We start from the raw sequence: 13,551 nt of genomic DNA on the forward strand, positions 1-13,551 counted from the left end.
AAGCTGCCCAGAGTAACCCCATAGTGAGATGGGGTATAAATAAATGCAATAAATAAATAAAAATAATACATTTTTTTCCATTCATCTAATAGAATTAATTTATCAATAAAACAGACATTTGCATTGTTAATAAAACTCTGGAACAAATAATACAATTATAATTATATTTACATTAAAATCGATCTGTTTGGTCCAGACTGTGGGGTTGTTAATTTAACTGGGTTTTAGATTTACTCTTGGGGCTTGAATTTAATTTAATTGTTTTATTTGTTTTTAATTTTTTGTATTCATGGTTTTAACTGGCCTGTAAACTGCCCTGAGTCCTACGGGAATAGGGCGGTATACAAATCCAATAAAATAAATAAATAAATAACATTACAATTACAATTACATTGCAATCTTACAATATATCCTCAGGTATATATTTTTAGTTGGTTAAACAGAATTGGATTTACAAGTTTTTTGGGGTGGAGGAAGAAAGAGATTAGTATTTAATAAGCATATAGAAGGCCAATAAAAAGGCAATAATAGTAAAAATGAAACTTTACTAGCCTGACAACACAATATAATATTCCTAGTACAGCAAAGATAAGATTTAATTAAGGAAGCAACTTTTAACATTTTCGTCTTTTTTCATTTAGGCAAATGTGCCTTTTAAAATAGTAATCATTATCATAGTTGTACAGGTAGTCCTCAAGTTACAACCACAACTGGGACCAGAATTTCTGTTGTTAAGCAAATGACTTGGGCCTAATTTGATGACCTTTTTTGCCACAATTGTTAAACCAGACATGTCAAACTCACGACATCATGTGACGTCGTGCGTCGTATTGGAACTTTCCCCCCATTGCCAGCAATGAGGTGGGCGCAGTTTCCTCGTGATGCGTCCGGCCCGTGGGCCAGCAGTTTGACACTCCTGTGTTAAACGAATCACTGCACTTGTTAAATGTCATTAGGCAAATCCAACTTCCTGCATTGACTTTCCTTGTCAGAAGCTGTATGGGAAGTTCTCAAAGGGCAATCATGTGACCCTGAGATGCTACAACCATCACTAATACAGGCCTGTTGCCAAGCATCCAAACTTTGATCAGGTGACCATGGGAATGGTACAATGGAAATAAATCCAAGGACTGGTTGTGAGTCACTTTTTTTAGTGCCATTGTATTTTGAAATGGTCACTAAACAGGTGGTTATAAGCTGAGTACTACCTGTAATAATGATATACAGTCTAAGACGTAGGCAAATCTCACTATTCCATATGAACCATACCTAGACCCGTACCAATCGGGTTTCAGGCCCGGGTACAGCACGGAGACAGCATTGGTCACGCTGGTGAATGATCTCTGGCGGGCTTGGGACAGAGGTTGCTCCTCTGTCCTAGTCCTTTTAGACCTCTCAGCGGCTTTTGATACCATCAACCATGGTATCCTGCTGCGACGTCTCAGAGGGTTAGGAGTGGGAGGCACAGTTCTCCAGTGGTTCTCCTCTTACCTTCTGGGACGTTCGCAGTCGGTGTTGGCAGGGGGGCAGAGATCAACCTTGAGACCTCTCATTTGTGGAGTTCCTCAGGGATCGGTTCTCTCGCCTCTCCTGTTCAACATCTATATGAAGCCGCTGGGTGAGATCATTCGTGGTTTTGGAGTTGGGTATCACCAATATGCTGACGATACCCAGCTTTTTATTTCGACCCCAAACCACCCCAGTGATGCACTCGACGTGATGTCCCGTTGCCTGGAGGCGGTCCGGGTCTGGATGGGGAGGAACAGGCTTCGACTCAACCCTGACAAGACTGAGTGGCTGTTCATGCGGCATCCCGGGAAATTCCGATTATTCCATCTTTGGAATAGATAGGGCCCGCAACTTGGGGGTCCTTCTAGATTCACAGCTCTCTTTGGAAGAGCATATTGGAGCTGTGACTAGGGGGGCCTTTGCCCAGGTTCGCCTGGTGCACCAGTTGCGGCCCTATCTAGACCGGGATGCCTTGCGCACAGTCACTCATGCGCTCGTGACCTCTCGTCTAGACTACTGTAATGCTCTCTACGTGGGGCTGCCCTTGAGGTCCACCCGGAGACTCCAACTGGTGCAGAATGCAGCCGCGCGAGTTGTCTTGGGAGTTTCCCGATACTCCCATGTTACACCTTTGCTCCGCGAGCTGCATTGGCTACCGGTTGCTCTCCGGGTGAGGTTCAAGGTGTTAGTGATGACTTACAAAGCCCTTCATGGCATGGGTCCGAATTACCTTCGGCAACACCTGCGGCCAGTGCGCTCCCACAGAGAGGGCCTCCTCAGGGTGCCGCCGATCAAAGAATGCCGATTGGTGACCCCCAGGGGGAGAGCGTTCTCTGTGGGCGCGCCAGACCTTTGGAACCGCTTACCGGTTGAGCTCCGGATGGCCCCCGACCTTCGCTCCTTCCGGCGCGATCTCAAAACTTTCTTTTTCGAACAAGCTGGCCTGGTCTGACGGGATGGGGTTGGGTTTTTATAAATAGTTTTAATTTTAATATGTATTAATTTTATGGGCATAATGGTTTAATGGCTTTTTAATTTTTGTATTCTATTTTTATTGTGTATTGCCCTGTTCACCGCCCTGAGTCCTTCGGGAGAAGGGCGGTATACAAATTAAATTATTAAATTATTAAATTAAATTTTGTAGAGAAAAGATCTGCATGGAATAGATCTGCATGGAAAGCCCTGGGATTGGCAGAAAGAAGCCACCTTTCAATTACTGATTCATTTCTGCTCAAGCAGGATCATTAAAAAAAGATTATAAAGTTTTAAAAACCTCATGCTGTTGTATAATTTTGCCGAGCATGAGTTAAATGATTTCAGCAGGCTAGGGAAGTGGGAATAGCTCTATAGTTACTTTCACATGAATGCCTGGAAATGAAATTTGGATTCCTGCAACGCGTTCAGGATGCCAACATGAGGTTTGATTGGTGCCTCATCTCTGCTTTCTCTTTGCTTTATTCAAGGACGTCCCATGACATGGAGATGACACATACTGAAAAAGAAGCAAATGGATTAGACAATCCCACTTTTATTGTAAGCTTATATTTTCATTTTAAATTAAATATCTGCATAAAAGAGTTTCAATCATATAAAATAAAGAGCAAGAATCACGTGGGCAATAGCTGGTGTCTTGTGTGATCACTTGATCAGTTTATTGTAAAAACTATGCTTTTCCTTCCTCCTGAAATCTAATAGAATGGCATTTAACACATCTGAATCTAAGATGTAACATTTGCTGCTTATATTTCCCTTTTTTATTTTGAAAAAAGTAGGAGAAAGGACTGATGTTCATTTTAATATGTGCCCTTCCTCCTATTTTTGTCAGATTATTAATTCACTATGAATCATATACTGTAATTTCCTTCTCAATTTTTTTTAAAAAAGATAATGTATTATTTCTTGCTATTCACAGTCTACCTGAAATAGAACAGACTGTGACAAATATAATGTTACATTTTAAGAGGTTTTCGCATTATTTGTTTGCTTCTCATCGAAAGAAATCTTGAAATAGTTTTATAGCCTTTTGCATGTTCTTTCTTTCTTCTCCTACTCTGTGCCATTTATGTATTTACATCTATAGTCATTTAGTTATAATTTGAAATTTGTAATTTTCTGAATTTTGAAAAAAATTAACAGACAATAAAAAAATTATCTCCTTCGTTTTTATTTTCTTCTTAATTTTTTGTAGTCTCTTTTGAATGATCTATCAATATGGTTTATTTCTATGTGTCTATTGTCGGAATGCCAAGCTTCCAGGAATTCCCTGGCAGTTTTGATTTATCTTGGTCTAGACTACTCTCTGTTTCCCAGTTGAAATTGTTGTTGAGCCTACCCATATGTTAAGAGAGTAAGGAGTTTTCATCATGTCTTCTGACTGCTAGTTGGTGTTCATGGATACACTCTGCTAGTCTTCTGCCTGTCTGTCTACATAGTGGTTATTACAGGCTTTACACTCTGTGTTATAGATGACTCCTAGTTTTTCTGAGTCTTTTGATTTCCTTAAGAAGTTTTGGAGAGCTTTAGTTGGTGTGTGTGCTACAGTGCTGTCGTGTGGTTGTAATGATTGTTTTTGAGATGTTTTTGATGTATGATAGTGGTTTTTTCATAACTTATATTAGTCTTGTAGTTGGTTGAGTGGTCAGGCATTTTTTGATAAAGTTGCGTGGGTATCCATTTTATCGGAATATGTTCTATAGATGGCCTCTTTCCTTTTCCTGGTGTTCTGGGTTGCTGTAGTGGGTTTGTGTTCATTTGAATACTGTTCTTATACAGCTCCTTTTGTGGGAAGTTGGTTTGTTAATATGGTAATGAAGCACTTATGTTGGTTCAACCCTGAACTGCATATATTTTCTTCATATGAGAAGATTCATTGTTTTCTGCAGACTGATGATGACAAACATTGTAACTTCACTGAAGATGGTGCTACAGTTTTAGACTATGAAGAAAAACCAGAAGACTTCAACAAGCAAGTTGGTAACAAGCTAGCATACACTGTCACAGATATACCTCCATGGCACCTTTGCATCTTCCTGGGAATTCAGGTAAATCTTCAAAGAACAAGTTAGCTGGGAATTCTTGGCAAAATATTGTGCAAAAAGGTAAAGAAAAATGTGGGTCAGCTAACACAATATAAGGATGTCTATCAGACAGACAAATTGTCTGTTTGTGTCTGTCTGTCTGTCCGTCCATCCATCCATCCATCCATCCATCCATCCATCCATCCATCCATCTATCTTTTCTGCAGTTTTTTTGGCAAGATTTTCAGGAGTGGCTTGCCATTGCCTTCTTCCTAGGACTGAGATAAAGGGACTGGCTCAAAGTCACCCAGTTGGCATCATGCTGGAGATGAGACTAAAACTTATGGTCTCCTGGATTTCAGTCCACAGCTTTCAATCTCTACCCCAAATCTGTAAACATAAACATAAATAAATAAAAGAATCTGGGGTCTTTTATTTTTCCTTACAAAGTATGACATTTATAGCAGCAGAGATTTTCTTGTCAACTTAGAGCAAAGTCCTGTCAGTCACTTCAGTAGTGAGTTGGACAACATATAAATTTAATAAATACATTTTAGAAAATAAACATTTTTGAATTTCTGAGGCAGCTTCTAATTAATTGTTGTCCCCTTCTTCTTGACAGTGTATCTTCACCAGCAGGGAAACTAGTTCCTAGTTCTATCTAGGATGGTCAATGAAGTGTGACAACTACTATGCCTTTCATAACTGTGCATAGAGATTTCTCTTCTATCTCTCCATTGCCTGAGGTCTTTGACAATACTTCACCTGACTCTTCTTGTTTAAGTAGAAAATATTACTAGATCCAGCATACTGGCAAAGCATTATTAACCGGTTCTTTCAAGAAGCATTTTAGTGTTATAAGTCACTTCTTCACATTAATCTGAGCGTGAAATCGGAACACAGGGGATTCCTGTTTAGAGTTTCTATTATTCTACAGCTTCCTCATTCTGGAGGTAGTGTACCACTAGACACCACCCACTTAGTTAATCATAGCCTAAGCAGATTCAGAATGTGTACTTATGGAGAAGGAATCATACTAAAATACACTAAATTGTTTGGATAGATTAAACGTAAGCAATTCAAGCTAGCAAAGGAATTAAATCAATATCTCCAGAAATGATTCCCTAATTTAAGTGCTACAAATAACTTATGAAGCAATTCACAGGAATGTAGATGAAAAGAAAAACACCTATTGTTTCACATTATGACCTGGTTTAAACTTACAGTAATTCCTTGTGAGCTGCTGAAAAGCAAAGGAAAATTTACAGTGTAGAGATTTCTGCAAGGAGTCACCTTCCAGTTGGGAGATACTTCAGAATTTACCTAATAGAAAGCATCCTGCTAGTTCAGGTATAATTAATAGTTGAACATCTACATGTGGTTCAAAATCTTATACGAAGGAAAACCTTCAAAGTACTTTCTGCCATTTGAGTTGAACTATCAGTTTCTTATGTAAAATTTATTTGAGTTAGTTTTCATACGGTCAGAGGACTTCTGGAAGATAGTCAGATCTAAGATAAGAGACAGATGCCACTCAAAAGACATGGACCATTCAGTCCATTGCATAGCTTGGAAATGGAGATACAAAAATATGATCTCTCTGTAAATAGGACTTCTGGTACATATGTTTCCTGATTTCATTGTCATCAGTTACTGCACCAACACATGGATTTGACAAATTGGGGGAATTTAATAGAAAAGGAAGGTCAGGTAGAATGAATGCTAGCTACCAGTGTGGCCTTGGATTCTATGATAGTTGAAAATGTCTCTTCTATTTTATTTTATTTTCTAAAAAAGCGTCCAGTGCGCTCGCAGAGGAAGGGTCTTCTCAGGGTGCCGCTGGTAAAAGATTGCTGGCGGATAACACCCAGGGAGAGGGCCTTTTCTGTGGGTGCGCCTGCCCTCTGGAACCAGCTGCCCGTGGAGCTCAGGACTGCCCCTGACCTACGCTCATTCCGCCGGGACCTGAAGACTTGGCTCTTTGAGCTCTCTGACCCAGGCTGAGAATTTTAACTGGGGTTTTATTTTCAGGGATAATTTAATCTTTTAATTCTCTTTTAACTTTGTACTTATATTGATATGATTTTAAAATGCCCTGTAAACCGCCCTGAGTCCTTCGGGAAAGGGCGGTATATAAATCTAATAAAATCTAAATAAAATCTAAATTTTTAGGGAATTAAACTTCATTTTCCTGTATAGTGAAATGCACTGAGGCTTACTAAAGCAATAAACTAATTTAAACAGTAAACTTGATCATAAAAACAAAAACAAGCTAAAGGGAGTCTCACAGTATGAAGACATTTTTTTAAAAAAAAAATCACATCAAAAGTTTGGTGGTAGCATATCTGAGGCTTTAAAGAGGAGGAACTTATAATATTTTAAGATGGTCTTCTATAATATAGGCACTACCGCACAAAAAGCATTACTGTATGCACCCACCATTACAGTTGGTAATCAGGACTCTTTTTAACTGCATTTCTTCCCTCTTCTGTTTCTTAGCATTACCTGACTGCACTTGGAGGTCTCGTCGCAATTCCTCTCATTCTTTCCAAATCACTTTGCTTGGAGCAGGACACTCTGACACAAAGTCACCTGATCAGCACCATCTTTTTCGTCTCGGGGATCTGCACGCTTCTTCAAGTTATCTTTGGAGTAAGGTAGTTATATATATCTACAGCATAAGCTCTTTCTGATTACATCTACCCATCCTATCAGGTCCAGCAGGAAGGGCATGCACAGGTCCTATCTGCTAAGGAATTCCATCTGGTGGGACCCAGAAGACGTGCCTTTTCTGCTGTGATTCTTGCTGCCTGGCACATCAGTCCCCCCAAGGTGAGGTTAGCCCCATTCCATTTAGCATTCAAGAAAGTTCTTAAGATCCCACAATCTTGGATTTTTAAATGTTTTTATTTTTAATCATTTCCATGACTTGGATGACTGAGAATTTCCACAACCACAACTGTGGTTGTGCTTGTATGTCACCCAGAGTCACATTCTCCTGGACAGAAACAGCACTGCTTTTGCATTTGTGGATAATCTCTGACAAGAAAGGGGTGTGAGTACTGCATACCTCCTTGCTCTCTTAGCGGCTTTTAGTACCATCAATCGTGGTATCCTTTGGGGCCAGCTGTGGGGTTTGAGGCTGGGTAGCACAGTATTAAGATATGTTTTTGCTAAGGTGCATAATTTTTTAACAATACTTATTTAAAGAAACTTTTCATCAGCTGTTTCCAATAGGAATTAACGAAATCTTGTATGAGGCTTTTAAAGCAGTATAATTATTGGGAGTTTTTAAGCAGTGGTAGGGTATTATCTTCCTCCTTACATGACCTTACAAGGAATGTCACCATCTTGAAAGAATTCTATGGACCATTTATCCATTCATATGATCGTGGAGGGAATTTAAACATGTGCTGTTGGATGCAATGGCTAGTTATACTCCAAAATGACCTGCCCTATTTCTTTGATATAACAACAACAACAACAACAACAACATTAATAGAGTTGGAAGGGACCTTGGAGATCTTCTAGTAGTTCAACCCCCTGCTCAGGCAGGAAACCCTATACCATTTCAGACAAGTGATTGTCCAATCTCTTTTTAAAAACTGTTGGAGTATTCACAACTTCTAGAGGAAGGTTGTTCCACTGATTAATTATTCCAATTGTTGGGAAAATTCTCCTTAGTTCTAGGTTGTTTCTTTCTTTGGTTAGTTTCCATCCGTTGCTTCTTTCTTTCTTTATTTTTTATTTATTTTAATTCCATTTATATCCCGCCCTTCTCCGAAGACTCAGGGCGGCTTACAAGCTTAGCAGTAGCCTTCATTCTATGTATATGCCTGCTTATTAGGGCTTTCACACACACCCCAGCGGCATTATTACAAAGTCAGCTTAATTGCCCCCAACAATCTGGGTCCTCATTTTACCTACCTTGGAAGGATGGAAGGCTGAGTCAACCTTCTTGTCCTGCCTTCAGGTGCTTTGGAAAATAGCTTGACTCCCTCTTCTTAATGGTAACCCCTGAGATACTGAAACACTGGGAGCACAAAGGGAGGCTCAGCTAATCTCAATGTATATATAGTTGTACTCTGACAATAAAGATTTATTCTATTCTATTCTATCATGTCACCCCTTGTCCTTCTCTTCATTAAACTAGAGAAGAACTAGAGAAGAAGAACTATAATCTTCCTTATATTTGCCTCTTGAATGTTAAAGAACATGCATAACCTGGTCTCTTATTTTATTGGATGAAAAATTATAGCTCCTTAATCTGAGACATGTGCTTTATTTGGATCAACTTTCCAGTCTTCATTTTTCTGCAATAAAAATCACACACAGGACTTCCGGTTGCGACGCGACGCTGAAGACAGCCATTTATGGGCTGTCCGCTCCGCGGCTTCGTAGAACCGCCGAAAACAGTGCCGATCAGCTGTTTTGGCGGTTCGGAAGCCCCCTCCTCGGGAGAAGAGAAGGGGGTGAGTACCCAGGTAGGGGTTGAGCTCTCCGGGGCCGCCTGAGCGTTAAGTTCGGGCGGCTGAAGGATCGAGCCCCCCCGAAGCCTGGGTTTGCTCCGGGCTGCGCAGCGTTTCTGCCCCGTGTTTTTGGGAGCAGAACCAAGCGTTAGCAACCACCCCTGCCAGCAGAAAGGACTTCAGAGTGTGAAGATGCAGGCAGAGCGATACAGGAGATCAAGGTGAAAGTGGATTTTTGTTCTCTAGCTCAACGGATTTTATACACTCTGAAAGTGAAAGTGCGTAGCAAGTGAAAGTGGGGGAAGATGGCGGCTAAATCTTCCAAAGTTCTCAGGAGTGCGGGGGCTTCCCCGGTGCAACAGTCCTCGCTGCAAGCCTTATTGCCTCCTCCACCTGCTCCAGCACCTGCTCCAGCACTGACAGTTAAAGACTTACAGGATGTTTTGGAAAAGCATTCACAACTAATAGCAGATATCATAGATGAAAAGATGGGAAAGCTGGAGGAGAAGTTTACAGAAATGAGGGCAGACATCTTGCCTGCACTTAAAGGTATGGCTTTATGTATTGAATGCTTGGACGAAAGAATGGAAGATCTTAGCCAAAATAATTCCAGATTAGAAGCCAAAGTGTTAGAGACTGAAAATGTGGTGGATAAAATGGACAGTGACTTGACCTTGTTCCAGTACCACCAGATGGAGTTTGCTATCAGAATCAGAGGCTTAAAAGAGAATCCTAAAGAAGATTTGAAGCAGATAGTCTCTGAAGCTTTGGAAGGGGTACTGGGACAGTCAGCAGCTGAAATTGAGGGAAATATAGACAAAATCTTTCGTGTGAATTCATGGATTGCAAGGCAAAGGAAGTTACCTAGAGATGTGGTTGTTTACTTCACAAAGAGAGCAATTAGGAATGAAGTTATTCAAGTTTCTTATGATACTAAAATTGTGGTTGCCGAACAAGAAGTTTTGGTTTTAAAAGAGATCCCTCCTAGAATTTTAAGGAGAAGGAAAGATTTTGCTTTTCTGGCACAGGAACTTAAGAGACGTGATATCAAGTTTAGATGGGAGATACCAGTGGGTATGGTGGTGATGCATGAAGGTACGAGACATCGTCTTGTCACAGTGATGCAGGTACGTGATTTTTACAGCAATGTTTTAAAAGCAACCCCTTTACCACTTTTGGAATCTACAAAGAAGAATGGCGAGGGAAAGCCTCAAGATGCTGCAGGAACAATACTGGTAGAGGAGAAAGCTACTGGAGTGGATCAAATTACAGCTTCATTGGAAGGTGTCAGAGATCAGAGGGTGAAGCGTGCTGCTTCGAGACGAGCGAGACGGGAGCAAGAGCAGGATCAGCAGGAAGTTATGGAACCTCCAAAGCATACCTATAGCGAAGCTGTGGGAGGGGCACGGCCTAAGGAAGTCAAGGGACTCCTGACAGACGTGTTCCAGAAGCTTCAGGTCGCTAAGGATGGCGACTAAGTTTTTAACTTGGAATGTTAATGGCTTAAACTCACCACAGAAGAGAAAGAAAAATTTTCAATACTTAAAACAATTTAAGACTGATGTTATTTGCTTGCAAGAAACACATATTAGGGCTATGGACTAAAGTACCTATTGAATTCTAGATTGGGTACACAATTTATTGCTTCTGCGATGAATAAGAAGAATGGAGTGGTTGTCTATGTCAAGAATACTATGACAGCAGAGTTAATAGAAGCAGACAAACAAGGAAGATATGTTATAATAGATTTGCTGTTAGAAGGTAAAAAAACGCTTTTGGTTGGACTGTATGCTCCTAATCAACAACAAGCTGATTTTTATAGTTCATTACACAGTAAGATCATTCAGTTGGATTATAAATCTTTTATTTTTATGGGAGATTGGAACGGTGTCTTAGATGTACAATTGGACAAGTGTAGTTCTTTTAGGCATACTCCAAGCCACGCTAGATTGCCTAAATCTTTTTTCGAGATGAAAGATGATTTGGAGTTGCAGGACATTTGGAGAGAGAGACATCCACAAGAAAAGGATTATACCTTTTTTTCTGATAGACATCAATCTTTTTCCAGGATAGATTTTATATTAACGACTAATGATTTTTTTTTCCAGGATCAAGAAGATAAAGATTTGTCCAAGAACTATGTCTGATCACAGTCCAGTCTGGTTAGAGATTGACAAGGATAATAGAGATAGATGCTCTTGGCGCCTAAATGAGAACCTGTTTAGAAACCAGGGAAACGTGGAAGAATGCAAAAAACAGATGAAGGACTTTTTTGAAACTAACATGAATAAGGGTACTTCTATGGACATGGTTTGGGATGCTAGTAAAGCTAGTAAAGCACCCCTATATGAGAGGGGTGTTGATATATATGAACAACAAATACAGACGTAACTTGGAATTTAGGAGGAAAGAATTAGAGAATGAAATTAGGGAAAAAGAAAAGGCCCTAATTTTGAATCCATCGGATGTGAAGATCAAAGAGGCTATTAATTTGTTAAGAGGACAGTTTGACAAGTTGATGGCTGATCAGGTGGCAATTAACTTACGGTTTGCTAGGCATAATACTTTCTGCAATGCCAATAAACCAGGTAGATGGTTAGCTTACATCTTAAGGAAGAAGCAAAGGGCTTCTAATATAGATAAAATAGAACATAAGGGAAAGGTCGTGTATCAACAGGATCTTATCAAGGAAGCTTTTGTGGACTTTTATTCTAAATTATATGCTAAAGATAAGATTAATGAAGCAGATATTGATGTATATTTGAGGAATGCCAACATCCCGGTTCTTACACAAGAACAAAAGGAAGAGATTAATCAATTGATAACAGAAGAAGAAATTCTTTTAGCAATTAAACAATTGAAGGTGGATAAAGCGCCAGGCACGGATGGACTGACGGCGGTGTATTATAAAAATTTACAACTGGAGATGATAAAGCCATTAAGGGAATTGTTTCAGACAATTCAAAGGGGAGGAGGGGTGCCTCCCTCTTGGAGAACTGCTTTTATTTCTCTGATTCCGAAGGACGATCAGGATGTCACTCAAGTAAGAAATTACAGGCCAATATCACTTTTGAATACGGACTACAAGATATTTGCTAAGGTTTTAGCTAACAGATTGATGAGGGTTTTGCAACAGATAATTCATGGTGATCAAACTGGGTTTATTACTGGCAGACAAATGAAAAATAATGTGAGGCATATAGTAGATTTGTTGGAATTTTTGGAAAGGAACAACCAGATCCCTGCGGCGCTGATCTTTCTAGACGCCGAAAAAGCCTTTGATCAATTGGATTGGCAATTTTTGATGAAAGTATTAGATAAAATGAATTTTGGGGATAAATTCTTACAATCAATTAGGGCATTATATCAAAAACAAACAGCCCGAATAATAGTAAACAATAGTTTGACTGAAGTATGTAACACTGAAAAGGGCACAAGACAAGGGTGTCCGCTATCACCTTTATTATTTGTTTTAACATTGGAGATATTATTGATTAACATACGGAATTCAGAAAAAATTAAGTGAATTCAAATCAGAGATCAGGATTATAGATTGAGGGTGTTTGCAGATGATCTGGTTGTTACGGTGACTCAGCCAAAAGATTCTGTTGTGGACCTGATGGAGATAATAATGCAATACGGGAAGGTTTCTGGATTCAAGGTTAATATACAAAAAACTAAAATACTGGCTAAAAATATGACAGCATCGCAAAAGGCCCTTCTAGAAGGGTTAACTGGATTTGAGATTGTTAAAAGGGTTAAATATTTGGGGGTGTATTTGTCACCCTCAAATGCAAAGTTATATAAAAATAATTATGAAAAATTATGGGGAAAAATTCAAAAAGAGTTGGAAAGTTGGAAAAAATTACAATTGTCTCTATTGGGAAGAATTGCAGCAGTGAAAATGAATGTTCTGCCTAAATTTTTATTCTTATTTCAAATGATACCTATTCTTAAAAAGGATTCAAATTTGGAGGATTGGCAAAAGGGTATCAATAAATTTGTATGGGCAGGGAAAAGGCCACGAGTTAAATTTAAGATTATGCAGGACACGCGTGAAAGAGGTGGTCTTAAAATGCCCAACTTTAAATTATACTATGAAGCTGCTGCTTTGTCAGCGATAAGTGACTGGATTAATTTAACACAAGGGAGATTATTAAATCTTGAAGGCCACGACTTGTTATTTGGCTGACATGCATATTTATTGTATGATAAGAAGGTAGATAATGTGTTTAAGGTGCATATTCTTAGACATGCTTTGCTGAGAGTTTGGAAAAAGTATAGATATAAGTTAAACTACAAGATACCTTTATGGGCAATACCGAAACATGCAATAGAAAATATAAATGTTGGGTTCAAACATGATGTGACTACATAAAAGGAAATCCTGAGTTTGGAGAGGAACGTCTGGTGTTTGAAGCCGTATAATTTTCTACGAGAAGAGAAGATTGTTCAAACCTGGTTTCAATATGGTCAATTATGGGCCAGGTGGAAAGATGATCAGAAAATTGGTTTTTCAATGATTGATGAAAATCTGGTAAAGCAAATTAGAAATC

The 13,551-nt window shown here is 39.3% G+C and overlaps 1 protein-coding gene across 1 annotated transcript in view; it reads left to right on the top strand.

Moving 5' to 3' along the window:
- Positions 1 to 2,922: 2,922 nt before the first annotated feature.
- LOC310641870 (solute carrier family 23 member 1-like) overlaps positions 2,923 to 13,551 on the top strand; it is a gene marked incomplete at its 5' end in the record, with an annotated part of 34,498 nt that continues 23,869 nt past the window's right edge. Inside the window, 3 exons of the mRNA XM_083365186.1 lie at positions 2,923 to 3,042; positions 4,392 to 4,550; positions 7,026 to 7,183. Of these exons, the coding sequence (XP_083221312.1) occupies positions 2,923 to 3,042; positions 4,392 to 4,550; positions 7,026 to 7,183 (437 nt within the window). The remainder of the gene's footprint in view (positions 3,043 to 4,391; positions 4,551 to 7,025; positions 7,184 to 13,551) is intronic.

The sequence above is a fragment of the Vipera ursinii genome, assembly GCF_947247035.1.
Source record: "Vipera ursinii genome assembly, chromosome: 6".
NCBI lineage: Eukaryota > Metazoa > Chordata > Lepidosauria > Squamata > Viperidae > Vipera > Vipera ursinii.